The 17069-nt window shown below is 40.8% G+C and overlaps 2 protein-coding genes across 2 annotated transcripts; one reads left to right on the top strand and one right to left on the bottom strand.

Annotated features, from left to right (window-relative positions):
* The first annotated feature begins 389 nt into the window (after positions 1 to 389).
* Positions 390 to 11442, top strand: LOC135480792 (cysteine-rich secretory protein 2-like). The gene is made up of 9 exons (XM_064760720.1): positions 390 to 508; positions 2011 to 2215; positions 3670 to 3746; positions 4827 to 4986; positions 6416 to 6534; positions 7457 to 7554; positions 8508 to 8540; positions 9854 to 9983; positions 11276 to 11442. Exons 1-9 carry the CDS (start codon positions 456 to 458, stop codon positions 11298 to 11300), a joined length of 900 nt encoding a protein of 299 aa, XP_064616790.1. The 5' UTR covers positions 390 to 455; the 3' UTR covers positions 11301 to 11442.
* Positions 11443 to 13301: 1859 nt separating this feature from the next.
* LOC135481100 (actin, adductor muscle) lies at positions 13302 to 16666 on the bottom strand. Its single transcript, XM_064761033.1, has 2 exons — positions 16415 to 16666; positions 13302 to 14774 (listed from the first exon to the last, which is right to left on the bottom strand). Exons 1-2 carry the CDS (start codon positions 16538 to 16540, stop codon positions 13770 to 13772), a joined length of 1131 nt encoding a protein of 376 aa, XP_064617103.1. The 5' UTR covers positions 16541 to 16666; the 3' UTR covers positions 13302 to 13769.
* Positions 16667 to 17069: the final 403 nt, after the last annotated feature.

Below are 17069 nucleotides of genomic sequence, written 5' to 3'. Positions count from 1 at the left end.
CGCATTGGTGAGAGGCTCCTGGGGTCATACGTGCTAACCAACTGAGCCACGGAGGCCCTCTCTACAGTTAAGTTTTCCATTCATGCCCCACCCAGAGTTTAAACTGCTTACAAGTGTTTATGTTTTTGAAAATGCATAATATACATACATATATAACATAATACATATGTTCTTGTAGACCTACTCCCCCCCCCCATATTCAGTAACCGCACGCGGCGATAAACGAAGTTAATCATACCAGCTTTTAGCACATCAGGGTCGTACGTGTTAGCGGAATAAACCTGCAAGAAGGCCTGAAATAACAAAGGTGTCGTGTAGCCACGTCGGTGACACGTTTTGCTCTTAAAAAAAAGATCCTGCCCACGTGTTATCTGGCATTGTCTGCCGATAATCTGGTATATCTGCCGAAGTTCATCATTCGGTCTCACAACAGGTTTGTGTTAATTATCACCAGCATGAAGGGCACATTTCTCAGCACAGGATTCGTCATTGTCACAGTACTTGCCAGGTAACATAACGGTAGATTCTAGGTAATCAACTGAAGAATTAATTCATTTATTACCTCCGCCAAGATGGTTATGTTTATGCCGGCGTTTGTATGTCTATCTGCGCGTAATTATCAGCAAAATTTATTTGGACGAAATTCTGTGCACAGCTTGGCCATGGACCAAGCACACATTCATTTAAATGTCTTTATCTGAGTCCAGATCCCGGAATTATTGATGGTATTCATCCCAATTGCAAGAAAGAACACAAATGCAGAGTGATGTCTCTTCGTTTATAGTAGAGAAGTAAGCTGTCAACGACGCACTTGTGGCTGTTTTAACAGTGTAAAGTTTGCTGCAGACCACTCGAAATGTCCACTAGTACCTGTTTTCCCAATTTACTGCACATTAAAACCAGATCAGTGACGACAATGTGATTATTGGCAAATGGTCACATGTCACCGGTGTTTGAACAAAATTCATTGTACGCGACTAGCCGTGCGCGAGGATCTCCGTTTGTCCACTTTGATGAAGAATGGCGTGTATTGATTTATTTATTTGATTGGTGTTTTACGTCGTACACAAGAATAGTTCACTTATACGACGGCGGCCAGCATTATGGTGGGTGGAACCGGGCAGAGCCCGGGGTAAATCCACGACCATCTGCAGGTGGCTGGCAGACCTTCCCACGTACGGCCTGAGAGGAAGCCAGCTTGAGCTAGGCTTGAACTCACGGCAACCGCATAGGTGAGAGGCTCCTGGATCATTACGCTGCGCTAGCGCGCTAACCAACTGAACCACGAAGCCCCTGAGAATGGCGAATACATTGCGTATCTGTTGGAATATATTAAAGGGTTTCCAGCGTAGAGAGTAAAGCATTTAAACGTAACCGGTGAAATACGGATTTCTTGTAAATTTACGTTGGTTAGGGATTTCTGCTAACTGGTCACGTACATGAGTAAATGGTAGCAAATTACACCGTGGCACCTTGCCTTAAGCAGACAAAAAGGCGGTCATGTTACTTGTAATCTAGTCATTGGACACTTTAGTAAACTTTACAACCAACTTAAACATTGTCGATCATGAACTTAGCAAGTATAGTACGAAAACCCGGCCGTCCCAAAATTTCGAATAAAAATCTCAAATTTCACCAGTTAATTATGCCCAGTTACAATTACAAGAGCCCGTGCTGGCTTCTTCTCTGCCATCGCTTAGTGACATCGTGTCATCGCTTCGAATCATCGTGCCATCGCTGGGCGATATGAACACTTTGTCATCTTTCTACAGCTATGGATATAAACACTTTGTCATCATTCTATAGTTATGGATATAAACACTTCGTTATGTTTCTATAGCTATGGATATAAACACTTTGTCATCTTTCTATAGCTATGGATATAAACACTTTGTCATCTTTCTACAGCTATGGAGATAAACACTTTGTCATGTTTCCATAGCTATGGATATAAATACTTTGTCATGTACTGTGCGTTTTTATCTGTATTATTATATTTCTTTCCTATAGCCTGCTGGTTGAGAATGACGCCGCTGTGGTTCTGGGAGACGCCAGACGTCTACACGCTATGAGGGGTCAGCTACGTCATAAGAGACAAGAGACGACGTCATTACCCTCATCTGTGCTGTTCGATCAAGACAAGACCACGCTATTGGAGCTTCATCAGCAGTTAAGGGAGGAGGCCGGAGCAAACGCGGGAAACATGCTTAAAATAGTGAGATTTATTTATTTATTTATTTGATTGGTGTTTTACACCGTACTCACGAATATTTCACTTATACGACGGCGGCCAACATTATGGTGGGAGGAAACGGAGCAGAGCCTGGGGGAAACCCACGACATAATACACCTTAAAGGGTTAACATAAATACATCTATATAAACGTATAATGCCAACGACGTCACTAAAACATTTTTCTACACACTTCAATGTTTTAGATCCCGAGATCAAACCCGGGTCATGTGATACCAAAGACTTTAAAAATGGTACTTGTTGCTGTCTCGCTTGGCGCTCAGCACTGAGAGGTTAGAGCAAGAAAACAGGAATAGTTGGCTCGGTCTCAGTATAATGAGACTGGGTGGGGTGTCATGTCTGGTGTCTTCGGCATGATACTTCTGCTACAAGAGGAAACAATATATGTACACACATATATGTATAATGACTCCTCGTCGTCACATGACTGAAACATTGTAAAGTACGACGTTAAACCCCAAACTTATATACATACTTACATTCTCGCGTACTCACGTAGATCAGTGTTCCTGTGCACCAAACAGCAACGAGACATTAAATACCCGCCTACTGCTACTGGTGACCAACATCGATCAATGGCGCTCTCTTGTCTGGTCTTACATGTAGTTCGAAGATCACATGTCTCCAACCAATGTACCGGGAGTACATATAATGACTGAGTACTTAGCGTTTAACCTAGTTCTCTTTTTTCAGTCATATGACGACGAAGGAATCCTTCTTGTTGCAGGACGGAATTCCACCGCTCTTTTATCCAGTGCTGCTTCACTGAGACGACTTACCGAAGGCAATTATAGGATATATATATAGGCGAAAACTTACCAGTGCCTTGCCCAAAATCGGTGCTATACTTCATATACGTCGGTAATTCCGGTTTCCTCGCCATAAATTTGGCAACTATAGCACAAGTGATTTTGTTCACGAACTTTTTTTTAAAATAAATAAATAAATAAATAAATAAATAAATAAAAAATACAGGAATCTGCATCAGTTGATGAATAAATTATTCAGTCAGTAACTTGTATAATGAAACGTATATCTGTGTATCAAATCCAGCTGAGTGGCCATGTCATGGACACTAAAAGTATTCCTAGATTCTTTACGTTTCTATACAGATTACCCCATCGACAATGTTTTATTTTGGCAGAATAAACATTATAGGACATGAACTCCATTTCTCTATTTGTCAGAGGAACCAAAGAACTTCTTTTGTGTGTTTTGGAGAGAGAGGTGAAATTTCTCCGGTACAATTAAATTCGTTTGTGTATTTGGCCACTGATTATATGGTTTTTTCCGATGCAGTTAATATTCTCGGTTAATGATTGAGATTTTCTATTTACTTTTTGTTAAGATTCCGATGGTCTCATTTGTTAATCTATCTAAAAATATATCTCACACTTTACCTAACTCTCTTAACAGCAATATGGTGAAGACTTGGCTAATCTTGCTCAGAAGACGGCGGACACGTGCAAATTTGACTACGCCAACCTGAACTTGTAAGTTAATGCTACAGAACAGGATAAAACACAGATAACCAACGTGAATAAAACCATCATATTATTAAAGAACAGATAATTTGCAATAGGCCTAGGTCAACATATTTTTGTTATTAGTGATACCATCCTTGAAGCAATGATGCATCTAATGATAACATTCACTGGCCCTTTCGGATAAAGCTATATTCTCTCGAAAGACACGATTGGCCCCTGACCAATGAGATCGGGTGTTCGAATCCAACTCTGGCTGGTTTGACTGTCGCTTTATTTATCTATTTGATTGGTGTTTTACGCCGTACTCAACAATATTTCACTTATAAGACGGCGGCCAGTATTATGGTGGGAGGAAATCTGGCAGAGGCCGGGGGAAACCCACGACCACCCGCAGGGTACTGGGAGACCTTCCAAGATACGGCCTGAAAGGAAGCCGACATGAGCTGGACGAACTCACAGCTACCGCATTGGTGAGAGGCTCCTGGGTCATTACGCAGCACTAGCGCGCTAACCAAATGAGCCACGGAGGCCCCGATTGTCGCTTTAAGTCGGTAGTATTTATTAGGTGCATGATAAGGGTGCTGATTTATTCAGGGCACCCCGGTTGCCCCCATCCATTAATGTGTCGTAATTCTCTGTGGCTTATAGCAATAGCGACACCGTGAACGATGATGAAAGTAACCTGCTGGAGGTCTTCAGGTTTTGGAAACATGCAGAGATAAGTTTCTACACATTCTGACTGTTGACCTACTATACGATTACCGTATGGTACTAAGCAAAAATATCCCCGCACAGTACTGCACAATGGTTTACACGTTGTTATAGGTTACATCGGCAACACAGTCTCTCAACTAACTGCACGGCGCTGTGCGTCTGTTGCACAATACGGTGTCACTCATTACTGAACTGCAAAGAGACTCATGATTCATAACTGGACTTTTATACGAAATTTAGATAAACAAGGTGGTAACGCATGGCATGGAATGTTTTGCATGGTTAGCATGGAAACGGCCTTATTTTTTCCTAAAATTGTATTTTATGAGAGATAGGTTTACTCAAGTGAGTTGTAAAATGTGTATATTTCAGTCCTGACAACGGCACCGATGTTGGTCAAATCATCTTCCGATCCGACTCAACTGCACTACCTTCGGAGCCGCTCCTAGCTATATTTAACGACGAAAAGAATTCCTACACGTATGAGACGAACACGTGTGCTGAGAATAAAACCTGTTCAAACTACAAGCAGGTGAGTTTATTACACGTACGTGGCCAACACATTATTCGAAGAATGAAACGTGTTCGACTAATAAGCAGTTAGGTTTACTACACGTACGAGACAAAGATGTGTGTGGAGAACCAAACGACAACGTGTGCGGGGAATCAAGCATGCTATAACTACAAGCAGGTGAGTTTAGTACACGTGTGAGACGAACGCGTGTACGGAGAATCAAACATGTTCTCACCACAACCAGGTCAGCTAACTACACGAGAACGACGAAGACGTGTGCGGAAATTGTTCTTACTACAGGCAGGTGAGCTTACTACACGTGCGAGACGAGCACGTGCGCGGAACATCCAGCATGGTCTAACTACAAGCCAGTGAGTTTATTACTCGTAGGAGACGAATGAAAGCGTGTGCGCGTCATCAAGCATGTTCTAAACACAAGCTGAGTTTGGGAGGTAACAAAGGTGATTTGCCTTTTAGTTCTAAGTAGAAACTGTTTCAATGAGAAATCCAGAAATCGCGGGGAATCAAACGTCATTCTGAGTAGAAACAGGTAAATATCAGGGGGAAACTAAGTCTGTACATATAGGAAGCTCACAAGGTCGTGTGCGGAGAATCAAATGTGATATAAGCTGAAATTGATAATTAAGTGTTAAGGAGAAAATGGATAGATAAGAATGTCATAAATACGTGCGGGAAGGACCAGTAGTAATCTGAACTGAGAATCAAACAGGTAATAAAGTGTCAGGGAGAAACTAAATCTACAGGACGGAACTCAAGCAGACGGAACCAAACGTGTTCTAAAAAGAAAACAAATTGAATATCAGGGGAGAAAGTAGATTTTATAGGGTGGGGAGAATCACGTGTATAGAGAATCAAACGAGAGAAGACGTTTTACACAGGTATGTGTTAGGAAGAAACTTAATCCATAGGATGGTTACAAACACGTGTGCAGACGGATCCAATCGTGTTCTAAAAGTTGGGGGGGAGGGGGGGGGGCTATGTGGCTCAGTCGGTTAGCGCGCTAGCGCAGCGTAGTGACCCAGAAGCCTCTCACCAACGCGGTCGCTGTGAGTTCAAGACCCGCTCATGCTGGCTTCCTCTCCCGGAGGAAACCCACGACCATCCGCAGGTTGCCAGCAGACCTTCCCACGTACGGCCGTGGGTTTCCTCCGGGCTCTGCCCGATTTCCTCCCACCATAATGCTGGCCATAATTTAAAAAACCATAATTTAAAAAAAAATCTAAATAGGAAGAAATGTTATGGAGAACATAAATCTAACACCAACAGCGCGTTGGAAACTGCCGCTATTAATATTTGTCTTTGTATTTTTTGTTTAAATTAGTTTATCATTCACAACTCTGATACCCGCTGCATAAATAAAATATTGTTATGCGTGACGTAAAACTTATTCACATAAGTAAGTAATACGATTTTCTATTCCATACAGATCATTTGGTACAATACTAATTACGTGGGTTGTGGGAAGAAATTCTGCGGCGTTCTACTTTTGCCGGACAATGAGATTGCCTTCAGCTCGTGGATGTGGGTGTGCAATTACATGGAGGTGTAAGTGTGACAATTTACGTAGTTTGACGTTCACTGAGGACTGCTTGTCTTCCATTAATTTGATGAGGCAATCTAGGCCAAAGATGGTTGATTTAGCCCAGGAAGTCGAATCCTGTTCTCTCCACCTAAAAAAACTGACGCCATCGTTGGCCTACATTAGTCAGACTTCTCAGTAGGGTGTTCAGCTGAAACCAAACAAATAGTCAAATAAATAAATATTACCCCGTCACAGTATCCTGGCACCAGACATGACACCTACGTACACCCTCTCATAATATCCTGACACCAGACATGACTCCAACGTATATATATATATATATATATATATATATATATATATATATATATATATATATATATATATATATATATATATATATATATATATATATATATATCCTGACGTCAAATATGACGCCTATGTATATGACGTATATGTATACCCTCGCACTATATCCTGACACTGGACTTGACTCTTACACGTTATGCTAAAGTCAAGTACATTTAAAGAGCAGATTGACTGAATGGATAAACGAATGAGTGATTGCTACTTTTCTGCTACTCTCAAGCTATATTATGGCAGAAAGAGGTTAACTTTGGAAATATTTATACCATCGAGAATTTGATGATTTACTTGCTATGATAATAAAATCTCCCCATGGTCATGTTTATTTTGGTTATAATTTCTTCTGTGTATTTACATGTGCTTACGTAGTTGAGATTTCATTGTGAGTGTTCTTGAAAATATTTAAATCGTAGCTTCGCATTGTCATGGAATTGTACGACGTTGACCATGTTGCAAAAATTGTGACGGTGAAAATGCCATGTGTGTTGCTTTTATGCAGGAGTACTATAGAAAATATATGAATAAAAACTGTGACTAATCAGTGTTTAAGGTGAATTATGTTGGTTTTCTTAACAGAGGAGGTTTTGAGGACGAACATCCGTACTTAGCCAGTGATGAACCTTGCTCTTACTGCAACCTAGATCCAGCTACCATATGTGAACGCAACCAATGCAGTAAGTATACGGTGTACTCATGAACCGGCTATGTTCCCACTGCATTCCAGACCCAGCTACGGTAAGTGCACGCAACCAGTGCGGTAAACATACGGTGTACTCGTGAACCAGCTGTGTTCTTACTGCAACCTTGACCCAGCTTCGATATGTGAACGCAACCAATGCAGTAAGTATACGGTGTACTCGTGAACCGGCTATGTTCCCACTGCATTCCAGACCCAGCTACGGTAAGTGAACGCAACCAGTGCGGTAAGCATACGGTGTACTCGTGAACCAGCTGTGTTCTTACTGCAACCTTGACCCAGCTTCGATATGTGAACGCAACCAGTGCAGTAAGCATACGGTGTACTCGTGAACCAGCTATGTTATCACTGCAAGCTAGATCCAGTTTCGATATGTGAATGCAACCAGTGCAGTAAGTACATGGTGTTTCTACTGCAACCATGACGCAGAAATATATCACATAAAACGTATATCATATGATGCACCGGTAAAGGAGGTTTGTTTTTACTGCAAACTTGATCAGCTACGATGTGTGAACCAGAAAGCAATGGACTCAAACAGGGGTATATCATATGTGGGTGAGAAAAAAAGGTGCAGTAAGTGTTGAGTATACCTGAAGTTTAACATGTGACGGAAACTCTTACAATAAGTACGTGTTGTACCTTGCACCAGCTATCCTCTTACTGCAACCTTGATACAGCTACGATATGGGAACGAAACCAGTGCAGTAAATTTATAGTGTACCTTTAATTAACACTTAATATTTTTTTTAAATTTAAATTTAAAAAAAATGCCGTATTTTCACAGAGATGTGCACTACAGGTAACCAAAATAGATATTATTTTGTGCTGATGTGTAATAAGGGGGAAATAATGCAGTTTATCACGGTTTCTGATTCTACCATTGTTTGCATAATTTCTAAAGATTGGATTATATTATTGTTGTTTCAGGAGTGTGTGATCCCGCGGTTGATGCTCAATGCCGTAAGTCATTTCAGAAATATTCGTCTACTTTTCAGAATGGAGATAAACTTAATTACATCTCAGTCTATTAAGGATTAAAGTCGTGTTTATTAATTTAATATTTTGGTGATAATCTGTTAAATTTAAGAGTTATTGTCAGAGTGATGTTAGAATGTATTGTTATTGTAACATGTTACTGTGTCATATTCAACATAATATCCTCTCTAATACAATCTCTGTGTTTAGTTAACAGGATATGTGTGCAATAATTAACTTAATAATCTGCTGTAATGACAGTATACTCTATTGCAATAACAGAACACACATGTACATTCGTTCATCACTCAGACGTTTAAATTTTACAGATAGGTTTTTTTTTTGAAGGTAGGTGATAGTGTTTGTTTTTGTATAAAAATATATATAATATAAAAAATATAATAAAATATAAATATAATATACCAGTGATCTAACCACTCTGTGAGCAGTCAAGTGTCATAAATTTACATGGAACTATTATTCCTTTGTTCTATTCGTCTACCTACACGAACTTGAATTTTTCCAATTTTTTACTTGTCAACCCTATCGTCCATCTTTGTGTGAATCCGTTCACCATCCCATCTATTCGTCCATCTTCACATCCTTCGGGGGCTTCTGTGGCTGTGTTGGTTAGCGCGCTAGCGCAGCGTAATTACCCAGGAGCCTCTCACCAATTCAGTCGTTGTGAGTTCAAGTCCAGCTCATGCTGTCTTCCTCTCCGGCTGTACGTGAGAATGTCTGCCAGCAACCTGCGGATGGTCGTGTGTTTCCCCCGGGCTGTGCCCGGTTTCCTCCCACCATAATGCTGACCGCCGTCGTAAAAGTGAAATATTGTTGAGTACGGCGTAAAACACCAATCAAATAAATAAATTAATTAATCAAATCCTTTGTCCAATTTTAAATTTAACCGTCCACATGGCGGTCTTAAATACCTGCGTTGAATCTTAAATTAATGTCGCCTTGTACCTCTTTTATCCATAAATCAAATGAATAAATAAATAAATATATACTTATCCAATTACTCATTACCCTAAAATGATGAATCTGTTAATTTTAACAGAAAGTTATTTGAGTTATAATACCATAATAACATAATACTTTGTCATACATAAGATCCCGTTAGTCTGATATAATCTTTATGTTGAATTAATACAAAGGGTGTTCATATCTAGCGGAATAATCTGCCATAATAACCAAATCCACTCTAGCATCACTCAAACAACATATTTTGTGTTTAATTTAACAGAAAGAAAAGAAATTATTTTTTGAGAGTAAATGTACACGTTTTTTTTATCCAGGTGTGTTTAACGACACAGTGTGTGTGACAGACAAGGACAGCTGTTGTAACACCTGGGACTATGACACGTACTGTAAACCTGGGACCGAGTACTTCCCTTACATGAAGGAGAACTGCGGGGCGTTCTGCGAGTAAGTAAACACCGAGGATATACTTGCTTTACGTGAGAGAGAACTGCGGGGCGTGGGGCGAGGGGCGAGGGAGTAAACACCGAGTATATACTTGCTTTACGTGTGAGAGAACTGCGGGGCGTGGTGCGAGTAAGTAAACACCGAGGATATACTTGCTTTACGTGAGAGAGAACTGCGGGGCGTGGTGCGAGTAAGTAACATCGAGTATATACTTGCCTTACGTGAAGAAGAAATGCGTGACGTGTTGCAAGTAAGTAAACATCGAGGAGAATTGTGAAGCGAGTGAGTAATCACCGGGTAAATACTTATCTTACATGAAAGAGAATTACACTTGCCTTTAATACCTTAATACTTTAAGTGATAATTACGGTGCCTGGTGTGAGTAAATAGATACCGAACACTTGTCTTACATGAAGGAGACTTGTGGTGCGAGTAAGTAAACACCGAGTACTTGTCTTACATAAAGTTGAACTCCAGAGCGTGGTGCAAGTAAGTCGGACTGAGCACTTGCCTTACATGGAAAGAAGATTTCGGGGTATGGTGCGAATAAGAAAATCCATCTAACGCTAAGCATTTTCCTTACCTGAATGACAACTTGGTGCGAGTAAGTGAACACCGTGTCCTTGTTTTATAGGGGAGAGAATTGCTGAGAGTGGTGCGAGTAAGTAAACAAATTTTTCTGAAAATTTGTCTGACTTGAAAGAGAAATGCTGTGTCTGGACGGGTTAAGTAATTTGAAACATGGAGTACTTCCTTTTTATAAAGTGAAGAGACTGGTGGGAATAACTAGCCTCTGCATGCTTTAAAGGAGAAGAAAACTTAAATTACAAACAAATACCATTGAAAAGAATATGCATTTCCTCACAGGTACATGCCATAAAAATATTCTAATATGTATCTCAAGATGATAAATTATAAATAAAGTTAGCGCCAAAATCCACTGTGGGCGACATCCCTAAGAACTAGTCCTGAAGTCTTTCTGTGTTAGGAGGAGAATTTCCAGGAGGAGAAACCACCAGCTTAGCCGTTTATGACAGTGTTGACGTTTTCAGACTTTACATGTATTCCGAGGAAAAATCGCAAAATTATGCAGCAGGCACCACCAGATAGAAAAAATGTGCCCTTTTCAGCCCATAGTTTTCTTCTCCTTTAACAAAACCCACAAAACGACAAGAAAAAATAAAAATGAAACAACCCCCCCCCCCACCCCACACACAAACAAATCAGGATATCACATGATTTAATGTCATGCACCATGTCTCCATGTTACTCCCATTTTCATTTTTTTATAGAATCTATCTTTGCGGTACCGTTTGAAGTGAACAAGTCCAACGGTTGACCCACCAGAGACTCAGCGTTCGATAAGACAGCAATTCTTGATTCCAATTCAACGACATACAGGAGTATATATACATAAACATCGTTGCTGTGAACATGTAATAAAAATTTTGGAAGTCTTTGTTGTGTTTTTGTGTGTGTGTGTCTTTCTCCGAGCCTGTCTGTTGTAAACGTTTCTCGTCATTTGAGCCGCGGCTTAGTGGTTAGCGTGCCATCACAGCACAATGACCCAGGAGCCTCTCGCCAATGCGATCGTTCTCAGTTAAAGCCCAGATGGTGGCTCCCTCTCCGGTTGTGCGTGGGAAGGTCTGTCCGTAGCCTGCGGTTTTTCGACTAGTTTTGGATTACTTACGTGAGGAAGATTGCCTTCACTTGATGCAGTGAGTAGTGTATCCCGAACTCCCTTATACTAGTCTTCCTCTAGATGCAGGGCGAAGTTTCTTTCATTCTTTTTTTCTTCAACCCATAGTAATGACATACAATATATCTTGAAATTTATTTGGTGGACTCTTAGGGAAGTATCTGTTGTATGTGCAGTCCTTGACCTGTTCATTTATTTTTTTATTTTATTTGATTGGTGGAACTTGAAACCACGTATAGGGGAAAGTCTCAAAAAGTACACGTACGTTCTCCACGATGATTTTTTACATTTGTGGGCCTATAGGTTGTGGTGTGAATGAGGGAGATATTGTGGACGTCAATTTCCCGAATACAGGACATATCTACTTGCATAATTGTATAACACCTGCGCAAACTACGGTACCCTTGAGCGAATTAAGTAGCCCACTTTTGTGCGTATTTCATACATCTCTTGTAAGTTTGTCCCCGTGCTCAAGTATTGTGATTTTGTTACCACTGAATAAGAAGTGGAAAAATGCCTTATAAATGTTATGTTGTCATGGCTTAAAGACAAATCATAAACAGCTGGAATCGAACTCATGACTTCCGAACGAAGAGCCTGCCAGGTAACCAGGTTATGTACTGTTTATCAGCTATTGTTAGCGAAGTACAAGGCAGACAATTGTATTTGTGATTTTCATTGTTAGTTTTTGCTATCGGTCAACTTATCTATCAGTTAGAAAAGTAATCATTCACTCAATCAATCAATCCACATATTAGTCAGTTGAATCGGTGTCAGATCACATAATCGTTTCACCACCAGGTCACCATGACTTTCAAATTCATAGTGATTCATACTTTAGGTGGACCTAGATAATAATAACCCGACGATTAAACAAAAGAGTGTGATACGTTCGACTTGTACAATCAATCGGTCAACATGATCAATCGATCAATCAGCTAGCTTTCCAGTCAGCTGAACAGTAAAGTAATCAATCAGCCAATGAGCCGACGAATCACCCAATCAATAAATCCACATCCGGGTGACCACAATATTTGTAAGTTTTAGATCGAAACCTTTTTTGTTGTACGGTTATGTCTGATCAGCTGCATGAATCAGTTGTTTCTTGGAACAGCACCACTTAATTTCCGACTGTTGTTTTACCTGATGAACCATGATTTCGTGTCAGTCAGCCTTGTAGGAATGAACCACTGGATTTGATTATAACTGACTGCTAGGAAACCGCAAAAATATGACACAATCGCATTTGAGTCATTTGCCTCGTACATTTCTCCGGACCCTTAAATCTTCAAGTTCCGACATCTTCAAGCTCAACACAAATAAGTCGTGAAGCGGCCATGCCAAAAAGCACCATAGACAAAATTTTGTTATGTACAAGTTTTTCTCTTTTATTTAAAGTAGACCCGGTTGGATTCTATTGATTGGTTGCGTTAATCGGGTGATTATCACGTGACCCAAATATCGCAAAATAATGAGACCATGAGGTTTACATATACAACGTGCAAAGGTATCGCCATTTTCCTTTTAAATTAAACATAAAAAAAATTTAAAGGGTAATGTAAATTTTCCCTTTACGTCTGAAAAGATAAATTAAAATCAGCTCAATTCGTACAACGAGGAATTGTTCTAGGGTATTCTTTTTATTGCCTGAATTCGGTGTTTGAGTTCGGGAGCTGCTTGTTTGAGAAATTCGTCTTTCCTTTTCTGTCACAAAAATCTTTTATAATCTCATCGAAATCGCTCTACAACATCACAAGTGGTTATAAAAGATCTTCAATCTTAAAATATTTCCCCATTTCCTTAACATAAATTAACATGAGTTAACAGATGGCAGTATAATATTTTTTTTTAAAAATCAACTCGCTCTTGATGGAAATCATTCGCCATATAGAGACAGTTCAAAGATTTTCTCGTGAACCAGTCAAGAAATTTTCCGCCGCCAGGTGGTGTCAGTGTTACTTCCGGTTCTGTGGTCGGATGAAGCAGACACAGATTCCCACGTAAAAAAAACAACGGTTTAAAATAAAAACCATTTGAGACAGAAAGACATTTGTTGGAGTCTTTGATAGTGTCCTAAATTTTTTAGTTTAGAAGCATTTGCGGTGGACGATGGAAGGTCCGGACTCATCGTACTCTTGCTTGCTGATCCACATCTGTTGGAAGGTAGACAGGGAAGCCAAGATGGAGCCACCGATCCAGACGGAGTATTTCCTCTCTGGTGGGGCAATGATCTTGATCTTCATTGTGCTTGGTGCCAAGGAGGTGATTTCCTTCTGCATACGATCGGCGATACCGGGGAACATGGTGGTGCCTCCGGACAGGACAGTGTTGGCGTACAGATCCTTACGGATGTCGACGTCGCACTTCATGATGGAGTTGTACGTGGTCTCATGGATACCAGCAGATTCCATACCCAAGAAGGCAGGCTGGAAGAGAGACTCGGGACACCTGAACCTTTCGTTACCAATGGTGATCACCTGACCGTCGGGAAGCTCGTAGCTCTTCTCCAGGGATGAGGAAGAGGCGGCGGTGGCCATCTCCTGCTCAAAGTCCAAGGCAACGTAGCACAATTTTTCCTTAATGTCTCTAACGATTTCTCTCTCGGCCGTGGTGGTGAAGGAGTAACCACGCTCGGTGAGAATCTTCATAAGGTAATCTGTGAGATCTCTGCCAGCCAAGTCCAGACGGAGGATGGCGTGGGGCAGGGCGTAACCCTCGTAGATGGGGACGGTGTGGGTGACACCATCACCGGAGTCGAGCACAATACCTGTGGTACGACCGGAGGCGTACAGGGACAGCACGGCCTGGATGGCGACGTACATGGCGGGAGCGTTGAAGGTCTCAAACATGATCTGTGTCATCTTTTCTCTGTTGGCTTTGGGGTTAAGGGGAGCCTCAGTCAGAAGGACGGGGTGCTCCTCTGGGGCAACACGAAGCTCGTTGTAAAAGGTGTGATGCCAGATCTTCTCCATATCGTCCCAGTTTGTGACGATACCGTGTTCGATGGGGTATTTCAGGGTGAGGATACCTCTCTTGCTTTGAGCTTCGTCTCCTACGTAGCTGTCTTTCTGACCCATACCCACCATGACACCCTGAAACACACAGAAACATGAACAATGAACGGAGACATGAACAATGAACAGAAACATGAACAAAAACATGAACATGAACAATAGGTGACGAGCAAAAAGAACTGTTACGAAGTCATGTAGATCACTATATGACGCACACCTTGAAACGCACGACAAGGACAACGCACCCGGAGTTGAAGTTGATTATTTGATGTTTTAATTATTAATGTTGAATTTAATTAGGTAACATATTTAATATTTAAATATGTACAGTCTGATTTGCCATACAGAAATAAGACGACAATATGGGGGAATAAATCTAGCAGCATTGTCTTTAAAGAAGCTATCAAAATTTACACAAAGTTATAAGTAAGAGGGTAAATGGTAAAATTTTAGTAATTTTAAATAATTTGTATAAACCTTTTTATTATTTGTCCTGGAAAAAAAATATCTCATAAACGCTGCATATTGTGATTCAACGTTGTCCACTAATACACTGGAGTGTAACGAGGGTGAATGTAGATTGACTTGCGACAGTGAAGAGTAAAGAAATTCGATCGCAAACCCAGGATTAAAAACACATGGCTCAGTGGAAATACGTGCTGGGGTGACATTCACGGCGCATGGGGTTGTAAAATTATAAGCAAATTCTTCTTGAAATTCGATGCTATAGGGTGGCAGTGAGCAGCCGGGTAATCCATGCCAGCCTACTAAGTCTTCAAGTCAAGAGGAGGTTGCCTTGGGGTCACGAGAAACAAGATGTGCCACGTGATACCCCATAGCCAATCGATTGCCTTATTTGTCGGTTACTCATGGTTACTAGCCCACGTGTCTATCAGCCGCGCCAGGCTCAAACCAATTTCCTTCTAAGGAGTTTTAACCCACGGTCTTAAAATATCTGACTCAGAGCCTCTCTTGAAAAACCATGCCATTTCAATTTTGAAAAGTGACCCAGATTTTGGTAAAACTGTATTCCGAGGTTTTCACCATGCTTGTGTGGGGAAAAATGCATTCTACACACCCTGTGCTACTATTACGTTTAATTCTGGCAATCATCTCAATATTTAATATCTTTCACTAAATATATTTCTGTTAATTGAATACTTATCGTAATACTGACAAGAATTATTATCTGGTTTATTTTACCCATTGCTCTACTATATTTATTCTAAACGATTGAAACTTTCCATTTTCCAACGAAAAATCTCGAGTAACTAATATAGAGCTTTAAATCTACTTCCTAATCTTCTAAAACGTTTAGTTGTCATTTTTGCCCATACTATAAGCATGAAATACAGATACAAAAGTCTACAAAACCAGCGTGTTAAATTACTCTACGCCTTATTTCAATAACAATTGCTCTCTCGCAATTTTTGTATCCACGTAAATATTAAGCTTATTCTTAATCTTCAAGCTTGCTTAAATGAGACATACGACTTGCTTTCGGTTAATGACACTGAGCCACACGTAGACAACGAACAGAGGAACTCAGTTCGTGAGAATGAGAAATTGTCATTTAGCTAACACTCAGCATTATGAATTTAAACTTTTCCAGATTTTTGAGGCAATATGTTTGTTTTTATCCTTTGCTTTAAAATCAAAACGAGTCGAAATTGAATTGTTTCTTACTGCAAAATCTCAAATATGAAAACAGACTATACCTGATGTCTTGGGCGTCCAACAATAGATGGGAAGACGGCACGGGGAGCATCGTCTCCGGCGAAACCGGCCTTGCACATACCGGAACCATTGTCCACGACCAAAGCGGCAACTTCATCATCAGCCATGTTTGTAAATTAGAGTGAGTTGAGTGCTCCCAAAGAAACTAAAAGACTCAAGCCTAAAAACCGTGGGTATCCGTCCGACCCTTATGCTTCCACTGTCTTTCAAGACTGGTGAACGAGACTGGTGCCACCAGCGCTTTTATTCGCCGCTTCCCCAGCCCGCTTTCCTAGAACCGGCCATCTCTTAGAGGTTCCGATCGCCATATATGGACATAGCTACTCTCGGACAAATCCGACGGAGCACGACGCCGAGTGGCGATGTAATGTATTCAGAACGAGAGGGTCAGAGGTCACCCGCGCGGTAGACCATCTGACCTGTTTTGGCTATTAAACTGTTGGGCGAGCACGATTCCATTACCATGGTTACGCATCCCGGGAACCCTGTCACAGTGGGTGCGGGGAAAAGAGATGGTAGACTTTCCGAAATTGTATCCGAGTGTTGACATCCGTAGAGACCGGAGGACAACTTTGCAGCCTGTACAAACCTTCGGCTATTACACGAATTTACTGTTTGAGGTGGTTTGTAGTAAAC

This window comes from Liolophura sinensis, chromosome 13 (assembly GCF_032854445.1).
Source record: "Liolophura sinensis isolate JHLJ2023 chromosome 13, CUHK_Ljap_v2, whole genome shotgun sequence".
Lineage (NCBI taxonomy): Eukaryota > Metazoa > Mollusca > Polyplacophora > Chitonida > Chitonidae > Liolophura > Liolophura sinensis.
Note: the sequence above shows the minus strand (reverse complement) of the source record. Positions and strands in the feature narration are given on the sequence as shown.

Coding starts and splice junctions, on each gene's coding strand:
- LOC135480792 (XM_064760720.1), top strand. CDS start 456: ATGAAGGGCACATTTCTCAGCACAGGATTCGTCATTGTCACAGTACTT. Junction 7,555..8,507: donor ATGTGAACGCAACCAATGCA/GTAAGTATACGG, acceptor TTGTTGTTTCAG/GAGTGTGTGATCCCGCGGTT. Junction 8,541..9,853: donor CGCGGTTGATGCTCAATGCC/GTAAGTCATTTC, acceptor TTTTTTATCCAG/GTGTGTTTAACGACACAGTG.
- LOC135481100 (XM_064761033.1), bottom strand. CDS start 16,540: ATGGCTGATGATGAAGTTGCCGCTTTGGTCGTGGACAATGGTTCCGGT. Junction 14,775..16,414: donor TTGGACGCCCAAGACATCAG/GTATAGTCTGTT, acceptor TGTGTGTTTCAG/GGTGTCATGGTGGGTATGGG.